Raw genomic sequence first — 24,685 nt, 5'->3', positions numbered from 1 at the left:
ATATAGGGTTTTTCTCAAAGTGGGACGAGTTTCGCCGCAAACTTTTGGCGGAAGAGAAAAAATAATAAGAAAAAACACGGAAGAGCGGTTTGTAGTTTTCATTGGTTCGTATTGCTAAGCAGGCACTCTAATAAAACATAAAAAGCAGCCTTACTGGCATCTTACTACTGTTTTGCCCTTTTAAAAAATGACCGCACAAAAATACCACCACAAACCGTGACTTGCCTGTTGGCTAAAATATTACTAATGTGACTTTGATAATAATCTCCTCTGTGCATCCTAATATTGACATCTGGCTTTATACGATGGTCATAAAACACTTTATGTTGCTTTGTGAAAACACAAGGTTACACCCAGCTGCAGCTTCCACATGTGACAGCAGCCATAAGTTACAGCTGTATCAGGACGCATGTGAAGGCCTCATTCAAGGTCTGCTAATGCAGTAGCTTAAGCCAGCGCCAGCTCATCTAAAAAGGAGATGTACTGTACGGCCATATTTCAAACGCAAATGCAAAAACATGACTCCATTAAATTAAGGCCAATAATGTACTGTGTATGGCGTCACAATATACTACCTTGAAAGGTAGGTAACGGCACGTAATGAATCATTTTGTGATCTGTCGTTAAATTGAAAATGGATTGTGCCGTGTGGTCTCTGCCAAACCACTTCCCAAACACGTAAACACAAAATAAGATGATGAAAAGTCTGTAGCTTTGGTGGATTAGATTGGATCAGATGTGCTTGTGTCAAAGGGGAAACATGCATTATTTCTTCTGCTTTAGATACAATTACATCTGGATTCACTTTGACACACTTATTTTCTCTTAGACTTAAGATAGCAGTAAAAAACAGAGCGTTGTTGAATGTAAAACCGTGTTTTATTATTATTATTGTGTGACAAGTGCTGTGTGATATCTGCGATGTTCGTACACTTGTTCGAGTCTGGTTATGTCAGAGATTTAATTCTTTTTCAGGGTCTTTTCACTCTGTTGCCAAGTGCTTTCTCATTGTGCTAGGTGCCAATACAATAATTGTAAGCTCTTGAATTTACCATGTGGAGTGCCTTAAGATAATGTATGTTATGAACCAGTGCTATAAAAATATAATTGAATTCCACATTTTTTCCTTTTTTTTTGCTTTCAATATGTGGGAAAAAAACCTTCAGGCTGAAGGGAATATTTGGTTTATTCATAGCAATGACAGGAGTTTCAAGGAAGCGTCATGATCCAAGTTGACCTTTACCGGAGTTTTGCCAACAACTGTCACAATTGTAAGACTGGCCCTGACAGTGAAGGCATCCAAGTGTTCATCAACTGTGGTGTTTGTAAGATGAGTTGGTGTGAATGGGTGAAAAACTCTAGTGTAAAACAGCTTTGAGTGGTCATCAAGACTAGAAAGGTGCTATATAAATACAGAAAAAGCATGTTTGCACTCCAGAGCAAACACAGTAGGAATGACCCTAGTACGGGATGACCCCAACTACATAAACCAATGAATGAGAATACAGCCATAAACATCAGTATCTACTGATACACGTGTTGATGACGCCATTAAATCTGCAAGTCTTTGTCTTGCAACGTGCATTCTGACCAAATAGGCGTCACCAATTCTTACACACTGCAACTTTAAACAAGATGATTTAAATTGTTATATGAGGGAAGAAAAACAAAAACAAATAACTTTGTGAAAGAAACATCATCAATATTTTGTATTGGGAAATTATTGGAGACATTTTTGAAATAGGCTGTGCTAGTATACCGATTGATCATCCGATGGGCTAAAGTGGATTATTATAATAGTTATGCCAATACATGATTTGAACTAAAGTGAGATTTTAAATTTCAGTCAAAAATCCACATAGACCACGACATAAAACATATCACAAAGTATTTTTTTTTTTAAAATACATAATTCTTTGCGTGAACATTTTTAAAAAGTAGTAATTTAGCAGCCTGAAACGTATCTAAAATTTGCAAATTGCATACAGATGTTTCTTAAAATAATTAGAAACGAACAACAGACTCTGACCAAGTAAATCACAGTCTTCCTGCTTTTTAGAGCAGGCATATGTTTCCTCCAACCAACTGTAAGAAAGCGCACCAAAGCTCTTAAAGGTGTTTGCATGGTCCAGTTAACAACAGATGCTAGCCTTTAGCTAACTTACCGAACCTAATAATGCACAGACCTCCAAGGAGTGAGCATGGTCCAGTTAGCACCAGATGCTAGCACCTTATCACCCAGTCTTCAGCCAACAAAAATCTGCATAAAAAGATTCTAATTGTCCGCCTTGGCCACCTCTGTATGCTTTATAAGCACCAGAGCAACTTAAACTTAAGGAAATTACTTTAATCAACAATGCACAAGCTATGCTGAAGGTTGTGTGGATGTTTCATAGGCAATATTACAGTCAGATATGCCATTAAAATCAAATATTGTCCAGCATTCCATTGGGTTTCAGTGTAACTGTGTTTCTTACATGAAAACAAAATTAACATACTGTAAGTGTGGTCATAAATTGCAGAGCTCAGGGGTTTCTGGGGCCTAAACTGTCTGAAACAGAAAAGGGGTTTAAATGTTATTCTCGGATTATGAATGAAGATTGCAGATGATTGCAGGTGAAGTTCAAAGTTCAAATCAAAACTTACAGGAATGTTTCTCATTTTTAAAGTGTGGTTGCATGAGATTATCATAATATACAGTACATTATTAGAATTGACTCTGTTGTGAAAGCAGCCAGTCGGAGACACAGAGGCTCACTCTCACTGAAAACACTAGCTGCCCTCACAGACATAAGGAAAACAGATTTAAGCCAGTCTGAGTCTACAATATCAATAATGTGTTAGCCAGTTTAATGCTTTACACTTTACACCTGGCATTAAAATGCGTTTTCTGTGATTGGATTGCAATCGGATAGCAGGTCTACAGGTGCAAATACATCCTAGGGTGGATTGTTATCCGATCTGCCAAAACTGCTCAGTCTCAATACAAAATTCCATAAAGAAGATCAACATTTTTAGCCCATGGGGACACATGAGCTACTCCTACTACTGCATTCTTTGATATGTTTAATATCACTTACGGGAATTGGAACAAGTGTTTTTAAATACCAAAGTCACAAAATAACACATTTGAACTTATTGACGGCGACAGCAGTGGCTCAACAACTCCTGTATCCCACGATGTAAAATCACTGATATTCTTTATGGACTTTGTTGTAGCGAGTGAGCAGTTTACAGAGTAACATAAACTTCCGTTTCCAGCCAAAAAAGCCTGACTGAGGGCAAAGGTGTAGATTTTACTGGGAGAGCCATAAGTGACTTGTTTTTCATTATGTCTCAGTTTAGTTCCCGTTGACAGCCACATGCTGGGGAAATTCACTGCAAGGTCACTGACTACACATTAGACCTTATTTTTCAATATGGAAGTAACTCAGGTTTAAACTTATTTTGTGCAGCACCCCCGGTACTTATTTCCTTCACGAACCTGGGAATGAAGCAAGTTTGTTTTCTTAACAATGTCGTGGAAACTATTGAAAATAAATGAAAATGGCAGCTCAGTTCTACATCCGTGGGATATTACGGAGGTGGACATGATGAGGTGGCCTCATATTTGTGGTCAGCCATGGCAAAACTGGGAACAGCTAGGCTATGATGCATGATGAAATTGTGATTTTTAAGCTTTCCAACAATGTCTAACACATGTAAATCAGATAATATTTGAAGAAGTCATTTGATGTAGGCACTCCTCAAACTGCTTAGGGGAGAATTTTAGCCTTAAAGATTTACACCTTCTGGGAGCCAAGAGACAGAATCATCACATTTGCACACTCGTGTAGTCATATTTCCATCATCTGTTTTTGTTGTGTCATAAAAATGAAAAACACAATATACTATATATACTCAAGAGAGCAGGATCAAAGATAGATACATATTTCTACTATCAAATGAAATGAAATACATTGAAGTGGCTCTGTGGTGTAGTGTGGATGGATCAGTCTGTTACTGAATGAGCTGATAATGTGCTAACTCTCAGCTAGTTGCTAAATCATTAGCATCACAGTCAATACTTCATACACAAAGCTGTGTCATTCACACATGATTCAAGCACATCAGCCGAAAAAACCACAAAAGCTCTAGAATGTGAGATCACTAACTCACAGTCGATTTAAAGCATCAAACCCTAATTTTATTTCATTTAAAAAAAAAATAATTAAAAAAATGTAAAAAACTATATCAACTATTACTTGGGACACCAACTCAGTCAGAACCAACCAACTAATGTAATCTTTTAAAGTCGTCGCTGCATAAACCTAGCTACTGACGGGAAATGCCAAACCGGAAGTCTCACACAAAAATTATGGCAGATCCTTCAACTTATTAGTTTATAAGTTGGCTATATAGATATATGTATATATATATATATATATATATATATATATATATATATATATATATATATATGTGTATATATATATATGTGTATATATATATATATGTAGCCACACTTAAAACCCACACCAGCACTTTAACAAATGTGAAAGGCTAAGTTGTGATCAGATGGGTTCACAAAATGCCGTACCAGTATGGGCTTAAAGAAAGCAAAGCAGAGGAAGGCAAATGGGGGATAAGCACACATGAGACTGGCAACAGATGGTGCAGTGTGGTTCACCTATACTCACAGAAAACAATCTGCCTGAGAAAACACACAAGCTTTGGAATTGTGTCTATGCGTGGGAGTGAATGATGGCAACTTGCCACTTCCCAAAACACTAGAGATTGGCTGCCAGAGGAACCTTTACTGGACATTAAGTGGAGTAGTAAATCTACAGACTCCTACTACCGACACTAACTGGGTGCTAAATAATAATACCAACAACTGACTGCATTCTAATGTTTTTTCGAAATGTCCTCGGATCTTTCCAATCCATTTGACACGTGATGTAACTGCAAAGCACAAATATGAACGTGGTGACAAATGAGCGCTTCCACGTGATTCAATATTTCATGGCTGAAGAAAACATGCCTTTGGCTCTCAAATTACACCAATTAAGCTAATATTGTTGACTGGAAAATCAAATGTGTTTAATGGTTCAGTGAAATTCCCATCACTGAAGACAGCACAGAGAGAGATTGAGAGATGGACGTGACATACCCCAAGGAAGAGGTCAAATCTAGAACACTATTTGCAACCTTATAGTCTAAAAATGAACACGATGAATAAGAAAACTCTGCTCACTTCCCTATTATGTCATCTGTTATCTCAGCGAATAAAGTGCTAGCTGCACTAACTAATATGCAAAACTCAATATGATCGAGTCAATCCAAATGCCAATGATCACAGAAATTGACAGACTTAAAAACAACAAAGCACGGTGGTGCCCTGAGACTGTAGATACATTTTTAAACGCTGCAGAACATAAAAATGCACCATTGCTCATTCATTTTTTATGAGCTTTTACTTGAGATACGAGATGCCTGAAAATGAACAAGAGCAAACAGAGAAAATATTCCAATGGTGTTGGGTTTCTCTTCTCTCTATAACATTGTTAAGGTTTCTACCTTGTTATGTACACTGCCTTGAGATAATGTATGCTGTGATTTGGTGCTATACTAATAAAACTGAATGAAATCGTCTATGAGCAACTGCATGCGTTTTTCCTGATGTGTGCCCAAAAGCTTGCAATTGTAAAAGGAATTCCACCAAACAGTCCACGCCATTATCTTTGTGAGAATGTAAAATCCTCCACCTCGGAATCGCTGTGCTGATATTGACAGGTTTTTTTTATTTTTATTGCTGCAGTTGTTACCATGTCTTTTTTCTTCGGTTTCTTTGCAGCATAGGAGGTAAACAATTAAATCGAAGGGACCTGTATGCAAAAAATACCCCCATCACATGACAGATTTAGTTGTGAGGCTGTAAACAGAATCCAGAGGATGTGCTTTAGATCATTTGATTTACATTATGTTGAAAGTAATGCTGAGATTATTAATGAATAATGCCAAAAATACGTTACATTTATTTCAATACTTATCTCCATGAACCCATTTGAAAGCTACATCATTATAAACTTTTTGGGGTACCATAAATCAGTTCTTTTAGTTCAAAGCACAGCTGTGCCTAGAGGTGTCATGCTTCGCCTTAATACTACATTACTCCCTACTTGCACTGGCAAGCACTTGTAATTTATATATTTTTTTATTAGTATTTACATGGCACTTTTTTGTAGCTTATACTGCAAATTCTTGCAGCAGTACCCAGTTCTACTAATTTTACTACAGGTTGTGATAAATCTCAAGTGTGTGTGTGATTGCTCATTAAAATAATTACTATAGTGCACGGACACCGACACAATCCTGACACTAGATTTACTCCGCATTGGCTGCCTCCGACTGGGAGGATTTAATTGATGATTGTCTGGCTGAGTGACTCTACCTCTAATTCACTTAGCACAGTCAAACACAGGGGGTGGGTGGCGGGGATTCATCTTGCTCCGGAGTTTGGTACAAATAAACCTTACATCCACCCACACCTCCCTTCAACAAGTCACCGTTCATGTCTTTCTGTCCCCACTTAATAGTTTGAGAGATCTGTTCTAATTCCATCAACAGCCACTCATTCTGATTAGTGCCAGTCCACTGGTGGCCTGGAGGTTCCCTCGGTTTTGTTTGTCGAAGTCTGCTGCATCTGACTGAACACGCTGAAGATGTTAAAGGCTGGCTCAGTGGCAGGGCCAGTTTGGATCGTACCCACATTCTGACAGCAGGTGATTATTGATTATTAAAGCTGTAGTGTGTAACTTTCAAATGATGCCCATTAGATTCAAGTTCACACAATGTTCACTCAGCATATTAGCCTCGCATAAGTCACAACAGTCACTGTATTTTTCAATATAGCAGTGTTTAGATGTCTTGCTGCCCATAAATATCCACATACTGCACACAGGAAGTCATTTTTTTTATACCAGGACAGATTGAGGTAACAGCAACACTGCAACAGTAAAGTGAAATGGCTGCAAACAGCTTTGCATTTGACTGTAATCTAGTGATGGGCATCAACGTTAACACACACGTTAACGCATGGCACGTTTCCATGACGACTGACCGGAAAAGACACGCGTGACGTCATGTTTATGTGACTCCGGATTGTTAAAATGAGTATATAAAGTAACGCTAAACTTTAAAAACAGAGGCACACATACACAGAACACAGGTACGCGTGTTATTTGTAGCGCTGCTCTTTTCGTTTAATAAACAGACCGCTCCAGTTCGACTGTAGGCGCGTTAATGGCGCTAAACGAGCTAATGCAGCTAACGGTGCCTGGACTCCGGTGTCGCGGCACATAAACGCAACATCACACGCGTCTATTCCTGTCAGTCGTCATGGAAACACGTTGTGCGTTAACCTAGAGCCCAGCACAACTGTAAGCACAAAAAGGGGCCATGAATGAAGTGAATTCTACTGCTTAAAAACCTGCCCCTGCTCTGCTGCTGTATACCAACACTCCCTGACTCAGGTCTGATAGTAATACTACACAGAGCCTGTTTTCAGATGAAGGACGCAGCATACAAATAATCTGAGATCGTTTCTGTTCACCGAGGCCAAACAGACGCAGAACAATAATATCAACAACAAAAGTAGCATACTTGGTTGTGAGAAATGAGTGGCGTGCTACACAACAGTGGCAGAAAATGTAATGACACTTGTTTATTAAGCACAAAAATACAAGGACCTCTAATAATAAAACAGGCATGGACTTCTTTCTCAGTGAAATGGCAGATGCTATCGCTTGTGTCAAATATGCATGCAAAAAGGCCTGTTCAGGAAATGTGATTTCAACAAAAGGTGCACATGCTCTACATTTGTTCCCCGCTGACACTGTTGGATCAAATGTGTTACTTTCCTTTTTTGGCTTTCTCCGAGAGGGAAAAAAAAACATGTAAGAACACTGTATAGATTAGGTTTGTCCAATCATCAATCTATTATCCACAGGCTTCTGCATGGTTCAGAAAAATGACGAAACAGCCATGCAAATGGAACCAAAGATGGGTTTGTACTGTCTTAATGTGTCAGTGATGATAAAGACACAAAAAAAAGAAAAAAGTTGTCACTTCAATCATCAAAAGGAACTCAATATAGTTGGAATGATTGCAGTAATTAACTTCAGATTTACGGGAAACTGATCTGGGAGTATTCCACTTGTGTATTCTGTTTTATTACAATCATACCCTGTGTCAGATGAGAAGACCAATACCAGCACAATATACAATCAAGTTCTCCTTATTGACTGACTATTGATTTTTTCCTTTTTCTTTTCATGAAATCTTACTCTTCAACTATCAGAATTAAAAAAAAAAAAAAAAAGTAAAAAAATATCTTTGAACTAAATTCTTGCTTGATATATAAGATAAACAAATTTTATGAGGCATATGACTTCATTTCCTGTACAGCTGTACACAAAATGCCTGACATATCTGCATAATTTACATATTTTAAAGCTTTGCTACCATCTGAAACAGCTGAAGTGTTTTGCCTCACATGGGATGAATAATGCCTCCTCAAATATCAGTCAGACAGCAGCTCATAAAATGCACGGCGAACCACCAAAATTGAGCTTGTACAGCGCAAATGTACCCGAGGGAGCGGCACCCTCCTCTCGTTAGCTATATTTTCTGAACCACTGGTCGACATACAACGCTACAGCCCATTAGCAAATTTGAGGATGTGTGCGGACTCCTAAGGACACAAAGCATTTTTGAGCAAGGCTCACTGTCAGAGCGTCCCCCCGCAGCACTTTCATCTATTCGGCTCTGCTCCCACCCGCGGCTACGCATGACAACTTTGGCTGCAGCAGCACTGGCAGGATACTGCAGCCCCTGAAGGAGACATGGCAATATGCATTCCCTGTAGCCGTAATATTCTGAATTACACAAAAACAACTACAGGCTGCTTTGGTTACAGTGAACAACCTATTGACACTGTATGCGCAAAAGGGGGGAAAAAAACTATTGGAGTCTCTTTGAGTTTGCGAACAAGAGTAACATTGAAATCCAGTCATGTATGGTTTGTTACAATGTGAATGCTTCAATAAAAACAAATGTTATATTGTAAAGAAGGGCTACACCGCAGAGTAGTGGTTAGCAATGTTGCCTCACAGCAAGTATAGGTCACTGGTTTGAATCTTAGTTTGACCAGGGTCCTTTCTGTGTTGAGTTTGTGTGTTTTCTCCACGTGCATGTGGGTTTTCTCTGGGTTTTGGTTTCAGTCTGCAAGCAATTTAATTTCACTCTGCAGATACGTCTGGCAAAGACGCTATTTTGAGCAACTTCAGAATCTCCTTCAAAAGGTGAAAAAAAAATGTTTCTGGTTCGCTAGAGGTGGGCTTATTAAAAGTCACTTAAAAGTCGCACAAAAGTTGTTAGACACCATTACTATATAGTCATCGCAAGCAAGTTTGTTGACATGTTTTCCGTCCCTCTGCATACAGTAAGTCTTCTTGATCATTAGTCTGATTGGTTGTTGGTCTGTCCATCCATTGGTCATGCCTCATGAATGTAGGAAGAGACTACCCCCTTTTCAGCGTGCAGCTCAATCTCTTATGTCTACCTTGGATTACCTGGCTGGTTAAAGCTGGTAAAAAAACAAAAAACCTCAGCATAAATGTATCTTTAACAGTTAAGTTGTTTAAAAAACAGGAGTGCAGTGCCCGTAGGAAGTATGTATTCCTATAGTGGTAGCTGAACCAAGATTTTTCAGTTATTATGGTAATGCATGATAAGGAACGTAAAGGCTAACATAATTCAAACACTGTGCAACCATTACAAACACCATTAGTATTACCGTAGCTAGCTGTTGTGACTGTCAGCCACGCTAATGAGGTTGCACATCGTTTGTATTATGTTAGCCCTACACTAATGCTAATCGTAGCCTCGCTAGCTTACCTTTGGAAACAGGTTTGCCAAGTTACCCACAAAGTAGTAGCATGCTAATGCAAAATAAATATGTGCTTGCGTGTTGGTGAATGGACACCTCGTCGTTCTGTGGTGAACCATGTGAAAATATCTCACCCACAGTGAGGACAGCCTCTTCACTTCCACCTCCCCAGTCCAGACAGCGCAGCTGCTGCTGATGAGCCGATGCCTGCCTGGTGTAGCAGGCAGGCATCCATGAAGTGCAGCATGATAAATCCGCGAAAATTAAATTAAAATTCCTCCAAAAAATTTAAAAATCAAGGATGCCATGCCATCGGGCCATGCTCAACCCATGTCCAGTCTTAGGGCGATCTGACTAACTGTCAGCGATATATGCCTGTCACAGACACACAGACAGATGTAACTTGCTTTATAGATAGATGTAAAGACTGTGCATTGCAGGTTGTATTGGACTAATTCCGTATGCCATAGTATCAGCAGCAAAAGAATAATTGAAGAAATAATGTACAAAAGTACAATCCATTGTGCAAACACTGGTTCCTAAAGGCAACAACAGTTTGCTGATTGTTATTACTAACACAAGTGTTGCTAATACATAAGTAGCCTACGTCTCCTCCAACAATAGACTAGAAAAAAAACAGATTCCATACAGTAATTGCAGCTCCTGCACTGACAATGACTGACAATTAACTGAGGGGGAAAAAACGGATTCAGAATGGCAGTCAGAGCTGCAAAAATACAAATGAGCTTTATTGTGTTTTAAGGACGAGCATGAAATCCCCTCAAAATCACTGACACAGTCGTTGTGCTCTTACACTCTGCCTCTATTCGGTCAATGAACTCAGTGGAGCAGCTGTAACGTTTGTCTCTTGACAGATACTGTCACGACAGTTTTGAGTTTGTTTATCAGCGAGAATTACTCTCCATCTTCAAACACACGGTGTGCAATGTAAGCGTCATGTATAGCATAGTAGACTGTGATTGAGAGCGAGACGTGAGCGGCTCTAACACCAGACAATAATCCGCTGAATACTAAATACCACCATGTCTAATTTTATACATGAAACAAATGTCACATCCTGTACACACACACACACTCTTGTTTTTAAAGGCAGCCTCTCTCCTCAAGCATTAGTATTTTCCAGGACAATTTCCCAATATTGATTTGAGAAACATACTTTAAGCGTCTAATGTGGAAAAGGCAATAAGAGAAAGAGAGGATGTGGTGTACACACACAAAAAAAGACAAAGATCTCAGACAATGTCTTGACTGAGACGCTATTACGTTCAAGGCTCTTATCTCAGTTTATTTTCCCATTATTTTTTAAAGGAAAGCAGGCAGCGCAAGTTACAGCGGCGCCATAAAAAAAGAAAAAAAAATCATTTGTATTGGCAGAGTACATCATGTCAAGCCATGTCAGGTTCAATATTTCCTCGACTCGTTTTTTTTCTTCAGGTAAATATTTAGTAAATTTTAAATCATGCTACAATAAACTCCTGGCCTGGAATTCCCTGTTTGTTGCTGTTTGTTCTGCATCTGTGTGAGAGTGAGAACCAGAGAGCAGGAGGGAGGCAGCGTGGGTGTTTGTGTGTGCATGCATGTACGCATGTATATCTCTGTGTGTATGTGTGTGTGTCCAAGCGTGTGTGCGTCTTGTTCATGGCAAGAAATCAGCTCAGTTTAGCACATAATGGAAATGTGAATAGCCCAGAGCATGTAAGTATCTCTCTTCTCTCTCTCGCTCTCTCTCTGGCTGGGACCAGGCTGCAGCTTTCCAAATCCAAACAGTGTAAAGGGGAGTTTGGTGGGTTAAAATCCTGCCCCCTTTTTCTTTCTCTTCCTCCCTGGAGCAATTCACAGCTCTGCCCATATATTACTCAAACAGGTCATACAAACAGGTCTCACTAGCAGTCTGAAAACATATTCACACGCATGCCACACACTCACACTTGTAGTTTCTCATGTTATGACAGATGACAATTTCATGGATCCCGAACACAACCACCGCATAATACTACTGTATGTCTATTCAAACATGAATTAGCCCTTTTAAAATTTGACGAGTGCAGTGCTCATAGGAAGTATGTACAGTATTCCTATAGTGGGAGCTTAAGAAGTTTTTTCAGTTATGGTAATGCATGATAAGAAACATATCTGCCGTGGCTGACATTCACAACAGCTAGCTACGCTAACGTTGATCGAAAATTAAAAATTGTTTACGTTGTGCCTAATGAGGTTGCACATTGCTTGTATTATGTCAGCCCTTCGCTAATGCTAATCGTAGCCTCGCTAGCTTATCTTTGGAAACATGTTCGCCAAGTTAGCGGCAAAGTAGTAGCATGCTAATGCGAAATAAATATGTGCTCGCGTATTGAATGGATGCACCATGTTCTCAACGTCTCACCCACCGTGAGGACAGCCTCTTCTGCTGATGAGCCGCTGCCTGCCTGGTGTAGCGTGATAAATCAGTGAAAAATTTTAAAATCAAGAATGCACACCATTGGGCCATGCTCCACCCATATTCAAAGTCTTAGGGCGATCTGACTAACGGTCACCGAGATATGCCTGTCACAGACAGACAGACACAACTTGCTTTATAGATAGATATTAAAGGTCCATCATGCAAAATATCTTTAAGTTTAAATTCCCTGCTGCACTTGTATAAACTATATGTAGAAAAACAAAAGCCTGGCCCAAAAAAAGACATCAAGGCCATTAAAAGTATGTAGCGCCGCTCCTCAGTAAAGACAAACAACTGCAGCTTCCCTTCTTTCACAGCAGAGTGTACCGTCATTATACACTGAACTCCAGTGTTCTGCTGTAAGAGCGACGACCTCTTGTCGCATAAATAAATCTTCATTTTCTTCATATAATGTCTTTCATTTGAACGGCTTCTCTCTCAGTCCATCGTCCTGAAGCATGCAAAGTTGGTGACAGTTCGTAACTGTCCATTTAGCCGAGTGCAAGCTAGTTTCTCACTTGCATGTTTGGTTTTTCGTCAAATTTTTTATTATTGATCACGTGAATCACAGCAATCGATGCTTTCATTAATGTGTTGAGATCAAACCTCTGTTTTAGCCTCTGCATTATAGATAGACCCTGAATATGAACATGCTGTATTAAAATGGGATTGTCATATTTATCATAAATGCAAGTTTTCCGCAAGTTCAGGATGTCCTGTACGGCAGTGTTTCTCAGTCCTGGTCCTCGGGCGCTGATGAACTAACCATTTCAATCAGCTGTCATGAAAAAGGGATAAGACCAGGTTTAAAATTGTCTGGTATTTCGATTATGGAGAGCTCAACAAGCCACAGAGAGACTCAAAAACCACTGTAAGCAAGCCATTGTCCTCCTGGACTTGTACATTACTTAATATAATGTATACATGCTGTGATTCCATTGGGGACCAACTATACTTGCCAGTGTAGCTCACTGACAATAGCTTTTGTTTTGGTCTGCATGCTGTCAACTAATGGCACTTAAGTATTGCATATTGCACCCACAGAGGATTGCAAACTTCACTTACTTACACTTACATCTTCCAAAGTAAGATTCCACATAGTAGATTAAAACCGTTTGTGCCTAGAGAAATATGGTGGAAAAAAATCAAGACTTACGTGCTACTTCAAGAGAAGCGTTCCTGCTTACGGCCTCCCCCAGATAGTTTCTGGCCACACACACGTAGCTGCCGTCGTCCGGTTTGCTCCGTCGCCCGTGGACGATGCGCAGGAAGAAGAGGGACCCGCTGGGCAGCAGCATACGGTGGGAGCGGGGGTTGTCACGGTCCGTCTCGACACGTTCCCCATCTTTGTACCATTCCACCGTGGGGGATGGACGACCCTCTGCCTTACAGTTGAGAGTGGCTGGTTCCCCTTTGGACACAATAAGGTCAGAAGGATGCTCCACAATGCGAGGAGGGAAGTCTTCCTGACGAAGACGAGACCCTGGGGAAACAACATTAGAGAAAATCCTGTTAAAGTAGCAGTCATAATATTTACTCACACATTAATAATGTAGAGTATTTTAACTTAACCAGCAGCAGGGTGTCTGGAATAAGCTCCTTAGTATGCACTGCAACAGACCAGTGAAATAACACCAAAGCATCATTTATTGCTCTAAATCAATCACAATGAAATCTCCATATTCGGGATATTTGTGAAAGGGGGATTTTTGATCTGATTTAAAGTTCCAGTGGGTGATCTTTTTGCTGTCGCCGATGTTATTATTGTACCTCTGGTCTTTGTGAACAAGGCGGAAAAAGGCTGAGGGAGTATCTGTGTGTATGATACAGTAGAGCAGGCATTTATACGCCATCATATGCCTAAATGACCGGGTTTTTCGAGCAGTGGAATTCACCTCTGAAACGTTTCACTTCCTGTGTGCATCGTGGGAATGTTGCTAGGCAACATGAGATCTAAACACCACTATTGCGAGACACACAGAGAGCTGATCTAAATCAGCATTGTGTGTGAACTCATTTGACAATGGTTTGAATGCAACATTGTCATTTGTCATATTACATAGTATGGCTTTATGAGTCTTTGTTTTGTTTTGTTTCACTTACAATGTTCACTTAAAACATTTGAATAGTTTGTTTAACTTACAGTAACGTGAGGCATTTTTCCCCAGAACATTAGTTACATATGTTTTCATTTGTAGCCAACGGCTTTCAGAAATAACAATAACAAGAAATTTCCCATACCTAATAAAAGAAAGGGAACATATTATGTCACTGCTAATTAAAATAAAACAAGACATGTTCAGCATTTCTGTTGAGGCATATTTTGACCGGAAAGAACATTTCTACATTAACATCATATATTCCTGCTTTACAGGTAACAGTAAATTCATGCAGATATGTGACTGTTTTCCTGGTAGAATCAAATGTATAAAGTCTTGGTAAATCCCATTACAGCTCCTGATTGGAAATTTGATTAGTGTCAGGTTCCAACTGACAGCCGTGATACCTCCCTAAAGCTCCTAGTATATTTACTCGCACAGACAGAAGCTGAGAAGTCATTACATCTCATTAGCTTTTTCATTAACACATTCCATCAAACACTGACATCATTAAATTTGTTGTTTCAGTGGCTGTAGAACAGCATCTGTTACACTTTGTGCCAAATTCCCTTTCATCCTTACAGGCTTTGTCACAATCGCAACATGGACAATATTTAGATTGTGACAAATGTCAGGACAATGTGTCTCCTGGTGACAATGTCATCATCTGTGTAACTGCAGCCAACTTTACTCTGCCGATTCCATTCGGTTTATACTTTATAACACCTTCGATCACTTCAAAGCTGTGTCAGAAATTCCGTCTTTAAATGTCACAGAGGACTGACCCAAATGCAGTGTCACTGCGTTTGTTTACAGACACGACTGCTTCACTCTCATCCATTTCCTGGTGTGTGAACATGATAATATCATGTTAAAAGGTCCTTCCTTCTCTGCCGTGTACACAGACAGATGCAAGGAGTGATTTTGGTCTGTCATTAAGACATGGGATATTAATAAATAAAAATTGATGTTACACATCTCTTGTATTTTCTCCTTTGATGGTGACAAATGATGATTGGCTGACCGCATTGAAGCCGCACATGTGAGTGGAATTGATGTGACAAGTCTGTAATGTTAAGAGGTTTGTTGACAAAAAAAACAACTGAATTCCATTAGCTGGTGCCAACACGACACGCCATGGTGATGCATTATGTTTTAACATGCTTTTAAAACACTACACACGAGCTACTAGTGCAAATAGAATTGTGTGTGACTCCACAAAAATTGGACAAACAAACACAGTTTCATATAAAAAAATAAAAAAAAAGACTCTTTATAATTGGTTGCCACATTAGAGAGGCCCTGCTGCGCTAATGGAGAGTTTCACACTGTCAAACAACAGAATTTAAATGATAAGTGATTTAAGTCGAGAATGCCACATTGACCTAGTGCTTCGTACTGCTGCTAAAGGCCAGAACAAGGTCCCTGCAGAGTTTTGTCACTCTGTTAACCCTGTGATGGACTGGCCGCCCCACCAGGAGCTATGCCTGGTTACCGCTGAGAAAATACTCCAGCAACCCATGACCCTGAATACCAAATACATTTGAGATACAATGAATTATGTACGGCTCTTAAATACTGACCATTTGAAAAGTCACAAAGCGTTGTCCTGCACAGTTTATACATTCAATAATATTGTGACTGGACCCTTAAGAGAAAAAACGCCCTGTCCAATTTCTTGAATGTCAAGAAAACTAACCCCAATCCACCACTCTGTGCCATAACTAAGCCTTTCTTCTCTAGAATAAGCTAGTGAGTTGTCTTAAACTGTTAGTCAGAGACTGTTTGAACATCAATAATTTGCTAAGCTACTGTTCACTACCGTTCAAAAGTTTGGGGTCTCCTATATAATTTTGTGTGTGTTGTCCATTAAAACTCACACTTTTATTCATCAAAAGAGTTGCAAAATGAATATAAATTATAGGCAAGACATTGACAAGATTACTATTATTATTCAAAATAATAATGTTGCCCTTCAAACTTCTAAAAAGAACCAGCAAAACTGTTTTCAGCCGTGCTAACATAATTGCACAAGCGTTTTCAAGGGTTTTCTAATCATCCAATAGCCTTCTAACGCGATTAGCAAAGGCAATGTACCATTAGAACACTGGAGAGATGGTTCCTGGAAATGGGCCTCTATACAGCTATGTCGATATTCCAGCTAGAATTGTCGTTTACCACGTTAACAATGTGGTAAACGACAATTCTGTGTATTTCCGATTAATTTAATGTTATAGTCATTGAAAGAAAGTGTTTTTCCCACAAACATTTGAATGGTAGTGTATATAAAAGCCCTTTTTTCTAATTATTAACTGTATTAATTTTTATTCTTTTTACACACATCTGTTTATGGAAGAGCTAATTCTAAAAGTTTTTTTTATTGCTCTACCTTCATCAGTTTTGTTGAAAATGTGTTATTCAACATGGAACTATCCATGGTGCTGAATCAGAAACTCGCAGGAACTGGCAGGAAAATAAAATAACCTGGAACTTGTTAGGAGTTTTATGTAGAGAAAACAGATGAGCTCACACTCTACTCGAGTTTTAAGGAACTCTGTTTAGGATTACGACATCATTCTGGAATGAAGGAAGAAAGATGGCGGCGCAGAGTAATGCAGTGGCATGGAGCTTCCATGAGCCAGTCAGAGTTGATCAACTCAGTTCCATCACCACACTCTTCCGTGTTATACATTGGAGCTTTTTATCATTTTCTTTCTCATTGGATCAGTGTTTTGCTGGTTTCCATCTCACTGCATACCTTTTTATGAATATTTGTTTATGTATTTATCCATTCATCTTTGCTTCTGTTGTATTCTTGTTTATATAATAACAGCAAAAGGTGCTCGTCTATCATCCATTTTTGAGATTCATATACAAGTCTTGCAGGTTAATTTTTATCATGTCCACAGAGTCAGTCTGAGCCCTGGAAATGTGACAGTAAGACTTGAAAAAGACGCGGAGTAGAGATGGGAGAATTTTCAATGATTTGCAAAGACTTTAAATGCTTATCCTCTCATAGGTCACACATTCAAGAGAAAGTTGTTGTTTGAGGTACTGACACATAGTTAATGCTGGCTGTATTGTGCATACCCCACACAGGGAACCATTAGCACACAGGAGTTGTTGAGATAAAACGGCAAGCATATTCTTAAGGTATCATAGACTTAGGTTGGCATGTTGACAAGTTTTGTTTGTGAGCGTCCATATCTCAGCCTGGTTACTGGCACAGTGGTACACCGTGCATTGTGATGATGTGGCAACTCATTCAAGCACAATTAAAAATGACGGTACTATTCCTTTAACTACTGTTGTCAAAAACACAGTCAATCAAAAACTCTTTTGGAATATTCGTGCCTCTGTCTCTCTGATAAACACAGTTTAACAGCATCTGCTGAATCTGACGGACACCAAAAGCCACCAGTCCTGTAATGAAGTGAACAAACACAGAGGCCTCACACAATCTATAGCCTCTGAAAATATCGCTTATAAGCCAATCAACAACACACAACCTGAGCCATTGTTCTGCTAGACAGTAAGCGTGTGTGCGCATGTGTCTGTGTGTGCTGCTGTGACATGTAAACAGGCTGCACTAACTAATTCCAGTGTCCTGAAACCACCTATATACCCACACCCACCTCATGAGCTGATCACACCTGCATGACGTTTACTCCACTGACACAGATTTATGTTTGTTTGAGCTTCAGGAGACAAAGCATCGGATAACAATTCATGATAATGTCTCTCCGGTTGGATGTACATTAGATCTTAACGTCTAGACAGATACAAGTCAAGGGTGCACTTCCAGAATATATGAGTAAGCATATTCTCTATGGCACATAAGACATTTCAGTTTAGAGGGCTGTGCAATAATTCAGTATCTATATTACTTTCTTCAGTGGCAATACAGGAAAGGTTCAATATACAGTATAATCGATATGTTTATGGACTGCACAAACAGGAATAACACGTCATAAATATTCCCTTTAATGTGTGGAATGATTGTTTTTAACACATTTGTCATTTTCTAGTTTATTCAACTTCCATTCAGGGTAAAACTCAATCCATAATCATCTGTCAGTTACCATAATGATGATATAACTATAATTTACTATGAAAACATTTTAGGCCATATCTTCTAATGCTATATTTCAGCTATAAGTTCCCCATCATGCAAGACCAATCTGGGGGTAGAGGCCACATCGAACCTAACCCATACAAATGAACTAAATCAAACTGTTACAGGAAGAGAATGCAAGTCATTTAAGGCTCAATTTCCTGAGAAAACATAACAGATATTGGATGATTAGAAAACCCTTGTGCAATTATGTTAGCACAGCTGAAAACACTTTTTTGCAAAACCCCCTGTACACTTGGAAATGTTGGCAATTTAAAAGCTGTCATACATAGTTTTTTTTTTTTCCTAAGTAACAAATTCACTCAATTAGTACAGCCCTTATGAATAAAAGAACAACTCCCATCCTCCTGTGCCATTAAGTGTTTGACTTGGCGCACTGCCTTTCTATATCAAGACTAAATTAACCAGTAAACGGTGTGTGTATATTGGTATGTTACACACCGAATCAAGTGCAGGGTCAACAAAAATCCACTGTAATCATGTTGACGAGCTTCAGCTGTGACACCAGAACGCTTTAGGTCACACACAAGTTACGCTTCGAATTGATAAAACACAAAAATACATCATTTCAGTTAGAACATTTCGATAAAGACTCGTTAACTTACCGTATGTTTGGGTGTACAGAAGTCCACAGAGAAATAAATATTGTAGAGGACCCATTCTGGCATATTGGCCCCGGAGAGCTATCGGCGCATGAATTCCTCCTCAAGCGACAAAACAAAGCGCTCAATACTGTTTTTTTTATATATATACTTGTGAGACTCTTGTCTCCGTCAACTGCGTCAAGTTCTTCCAACTAAAAGAACCGAACAGCACTGTTCATTCTCTCAGTCGTTCCCATGTCCGTTCTCGCTCCTCTCCGAGAGCGCACCACTCAGCAGCGCTCCGTCGACTCGCAGACACGTTAGGAAATTTCTGCAGTCACCAGCGGCAAAACATCACAGACACCGACGCCCACAGACGCTCCGGTTACACCGACACACTGCTCCTCCATCTCCCCGGTCCCACACCGCGTCCTCCTCTCACTTTTTTTTTAGCGGCTCCAGACGGGTCCATCCATCCTGACGCGGGACAAGTGAGGATGATGATGATGATGGTGATGGTGAAAAGGATTCAGTCAGAGGTGAGAGAAGCCGCGCGGTTGCAGCACAGCACAGCCCGGCACAGTTTAGCACAACACAAGCACAAGCACAACCCAGCCCCTCCTCCGTTCTCCTCTGCCTCTGGGAGAAACTCCAACACACATCTGGTCAAAGTCTGGGCATTCTCTGGATGCACGAAGACACCGATGCTGCCATTTTGTTTAATTTCTTTGACTTTAAGCTCATTTGCGTGTGTGATGATTGATAACATGGATGTGCACATACAGGAGAGCTCAAGTGAAACAAAGGGCACTTCCTCATAAGCATTCAAAAAAGTTACACTGGCAAATCTAGGAGTTAATAGACCCACTAAATTATTTAGAATAAATAACGCTGTCTCAGATTAGAGGTAGATCACATTGGGCAGGTTCATTAGGCCAGTTTTTCATGGTCTATCAGGGCAGTTGTTATTTAAAGCTATAGTGTGTATAAATGATCAGCATTTATTGCCGATGTTTCATGTTACAGCTGAATATCCCTCATCTTACACTCTTAGAAATAAAAGTGCTAAGTAGAACCATATAAGGTTCTTCAGCTTGTCCTCATAGGAGAACCCTTTTTGGCTTCAGGTGGAACCTTTATAAAATGTTCCACCTGGAACCCTTTTGGAGGGTTCCACCAAAAACCCTTTTAAAACCCTTTATTCAGGAAAGGGGTTTTAATGGGTTCTCTAAGGAGGACCACAAGTACGTACTTCCCCAAAGGATAACAACACACAGGTTGAAGTCATAAGACACAGGTGAATCACATCAGGAAAAATACAGGAAGTAAAACTGACCTAAACAGGATGCTAGCAAGACTACAAAATAAAACAGAAGGTAAGGTTATCAAAACACTTATACAGGGAGGATAACTACAAAATCCTGTAAACTCCCAAAAAAATACAAGTTTTCAAAAATTTAATAAATACTGCTATGTCACTGATGACCTGTTTCATGTATTTAAAGGTACATTAAGTAATAAATCTAAAGCAACTCGGCTTAAAAATATGTCACAGAGACTCAGGAATAATATTCATATAACATGCTGAACTCACCAACAACAGCAACAGCACAGCTAACGCTAGCACAACTCGTATGCCTCGCCGCAGTATTTTGAATTTGAGTGTAGTAACCGTTTTTGGCCACATTCTTACATATGGCGCCTTTAATACTTAGCCTGTAATTTATTTTCAATTTAAAATATATAGGTGTACTGCAGTGCAGACACAAAACCAGATGAGAGAAACATACAATCATTGATATATAATAAATGAACCAAATAAACAAAATAGACGGCGTGCAATGGATCTCTCCAGGGTCCGTGCTCTTAATTTGAGAACCGCAGAAATATATCCCTTTCTTGTACAGAAGTGTTCTGCTTCTTCTCATATTTTCTTGACATTTGCATGAATGTGCGGCATCAGGACACTACATTGGGGACAGTCAGTCCCAGGTTCACATCTACACATCCATTCAATTAGGACAATCTGCTACGAGGACAATTTATTTTCCACTGCATGGAGCCAATTTGTTGGTCCAACAGACAAGCCTACCTCCTCTGCTCTGCAGATCTGCACTCACAGAGTTGATGGATCATATCTGTGTTAATATGTACCCTAATTTGTTTTTTTTTGTTCTATAGATGCACCATCCAGCCAAAAAACACAATGGCCGCTCAGTAAAAACACTTAAACAAAGCCGTCCAGTTTCACTGGCTGACATTTCATTTTTGTGTTCATGGTTGAAAAAGCGATCACAAAGGTGCACAGCTGTGAAGAAATGGCACTTCATCAATGCCCACCGCCCGAGGCGCTTTTTTTCCACCTTTTCGTCAATACTGCTAAATATTGTCAATAGCATTATAAATGCAGAGCCTCACAGTGAGCGGAAAATGAGGCGGTTTCTATATTGATCCACTGGGGGAATTAAACCATTTTGGCACCATGTGTTCAACACAGTAGATCGAATAATAATTGTACACGATGGTTAAACGGAGTCTCGTGGAATGAGAGTGTTTGAGTGTGAAGTGAATGGATCCATCAGAGAATAATGTTTTCACTGGAGTCTTCCTGTGGGATTGTTCTATTGGCAGCAGCTCAGATCATGGTCACATGGATACCTCGTTCCTCTCTACAATGAGCTTTTAAGAAAACTTTTGTGAAGATTTTATGCTGATGTGACCATAACCTATTACAGGAGAAGAGAAATTAAACAGGCTTTTCCAACACAAATTTATAACCTTTTCGAAATCCATCAAGGTGAACTTAATGATGCGAGAAAGCAACGTTGAGGACAAGCTTTCTGCTAATTACCAAATGACTTGATAAACAAAAATGCCACTATTTATGAACAGAAGTAACAGCAAAAGGCATACATTAATCTCCTATTCCCACAGAGCATTTGGGGTGATAGACATTGAAGGAAATTATAATGTAGTCAGTGTTATAGTGTAGGTTTGTTGAGTCTGATGCAGCATATTAAGATTACATTTATACAATAAAGGAAAGGTTCTTCTTTCTTCTTTTTTTTTTTTTAAGTATGTGAGGCCGATTCCTCACGCACACACTCTCACTGAAAACATGTCTGCTGGCAGGGACACAAAACTGATTTTAGTCACTTAACAAAAGGTTCACCTTGTAAAATCTGCTTTTGTAACTTAAGAATATACTCACTGCTTTTTCTGCGATTTTACATCACAGCATAGAGGAGTGCTGTTGAGCTCCTACTGCACTTATCGGTTAGTTTATGTAACCCAATCAGGTGTGCTAAAAATGATCATTTCCTCTATTGACTTTGGTGCAAGGGAGTTAGCAGTTTATAAACTGTCCTGTCATAAAAGCTAACTTGAAGGTTTTCTTGCTGCACTTAAAGGGGTCATATTATACTCTATTTCTCCAAGTTAACCTAGTTCCCTGGTGTCCTAATGAACATGTCTGTGACATGCTTTGATCAAAATACCATAAGGATGAAGCACCACAGCAGTTCAATCACCCTGCCAAAACAGCCATGTTGAGAACGCTTGGTTTAGTAGTATCTCTTTAGGTCCACCTTAAAAAAAGTAAAACAAAACTTAAGGGACAGGAAATGAGCCACAGAGGCTACTGGGAGCTAACAGCAGTTAGCATTTGGAAAAGTGATCATTTGCAGACTCTAGCAGGCACATTGCTGTCATATATAACATGTATCCACTGGACAGATAAATCCTCTGAGGCTGGAAATTTGTATAGAACTCTGTGCTGCACTGTGGAGCCAAGAATAGAACTTTTCGCGGACTTTGTGGACATCCGGGTTTTCAGATTCTGTTGCCCTCGCCAGCACTCTCCACAAAGCGGAGCTCCACGAGACAATTCCAGGAATTTAGTACATTGTGACATCCCAATGAGCGCGGAAGTCAACATTGCGTGTTTCATCTCTTAGAACTTAGTACTTAGACTAAGGAGGACCACAAAAACGGACCTCCAGAGTCCCAAACATAAGGATTTAAATGATTAAAAAGTTTATTTTGCATAATATGTCCTCTGTAAATTATATGCAAAACACTTCTACGATGTATCAAGGAAAGCTGTTGTTCTTCTTGCAGCTTCTCCCTTCAGGGGGCGCCACAGTGGATCATCTTGTCCTCTCCCTGATGTCCTCCTCTGTTACGCCAACTGTCCTCATGTCCTCCTCCTTCACAACAGTCTTTGTGGTCTTCCTCTTTTCCTCCTGCCCGACAGCTCCATCTTCAACATCCTTTGTCCGATATAATCACTATCCCTCCTGCTGCACATGACCAAACCATCTCAACCTTCACTCTCTTATGTTATCTCCAAACTGTTCAACCTGAGCCGTCCCTGCAATATATGCTCATTTCTAATCCCCTCCATCCTGGTCACTCCCGACAAAAATCTCATCATCAAATTCATCAATATTTGTAAAAGTAAGAAATAATAATCATCTGAATAAACACCATACAGTTTAACACACACTCTCTGATTATGGATTAAACATGCAAGGGAGGGTAAATTGTCTGTGGTTGTGGGAGTGAAAATTGCATAAAAATAGAGCAGAGAAAATGAAAATGTACGATAAGAAATTGCACAGCAGCATTTCATGTCGAATGTAAAAAAAAAATGCATTTACTGAGTGAGGTGATTTGACGTTAATCTTTGATGCTGAATAAGATAAGAGAGGCAGAGGAAGACTCCAGCTCGCATCACATGCACACAGAGGCAGACATGTTTCCAGGCAACGTGGGATTCTGCAGTATTTCTCACACAAGCCAAAATCAAAAGGCCTTTGGTCTCTCATCAATCTCTCTCCCCCCCTCTCTCTGCTCTGTGTTGATCACACATAGGAAGCAGTGTCAAGGTCACGAGTTTTGTCCGCACCATTAGCTACTCATAACGGTGTTTGTGCAAGCCAGGAGTGTTGGAGGTAACAGATGGCGCATGTGACAGCGTGTTCAACACCAGGCATGCACAGCCTTAGTGAGAGTAGACAGAGTGGACATGTGTCCTGACGACAAAGCCCCAACCCGCACACAGGTGACAAACCTCTGAACAACAGCTTAGGGGGCTCAGTCCAGTGAAACACTACCTCAGTCCAGTAAAGCTAAAGTAAAGCCTTCAAACTAAAACCTACTGTTTTCTTGTAGTAGTTTGTACAAATGGAGCAATTTAAAAAGCAGTGATTCACATACTGGTTTAAACTTTGTGTAAAACTATGTGTGTTTAGCTTGTTTCACCTTGTCAGCCAATAATGTATGTTAGTATAACAGAACCAACCACATAATTGAACATTTTTGAAGGATTCTGACCTTTTCATTTTCCCTCAAGAACATTGGGCCTCATTTATCATTTAACTGTAGAGAGCAGCACAGATGTTGGTACCAAAATCATTTTGCAGAAATAATAATAATAATAATAAAAAAGATTCAGAGGTTTGTATCTAACCA

General features: G+C 39.7%; 1 protein-coding gene across 1 annotated transcript in view; it reads right to left on the bottom strand.

The window, feature by feature from the left end:
* Nucleotides 1–19,286, bottom strand: part of LOC310940337 (roundabout homolog 2-like) — a gene marked incomplete at both ends in the record, with an annotated part of 116,444 nt that extends 97,158 nt beyond the window's left edge. The window contains 2 exons of the mRNA XM_083905285.1: nt 13,549–13,875; nt 19,232–19,286. Coding sequence (XP_083761411.1) covers nt 13,549–13,875; nt 19,232–19,286 — 382 coding nt within the window. The remainder of the gene's footprint in view (nt 1–13,548; nt 13,876–19,231) is intronic.
* Between the last annotated feature and the right edge of the window lie 5,399 nt (nt 19,287–24,685).

Source organism: Microchirus variegatus, assembly GCF_963457635.1.
Source record: "Microchirus variegatus genome assembly, chromosome: 2".
Classification (NCBI taxonomy): Eukaryota; Metazoa; Chordata; class Actinopteri; order Pleuronectiformes; family Soleidae; genus Microchirus; species Microchirus variegatus.
The sequence above is the reverse complement of the archived record's forward strand: the minus strand, read 5'-3'. Positions and strand labels throughout refer to the sequence as shown.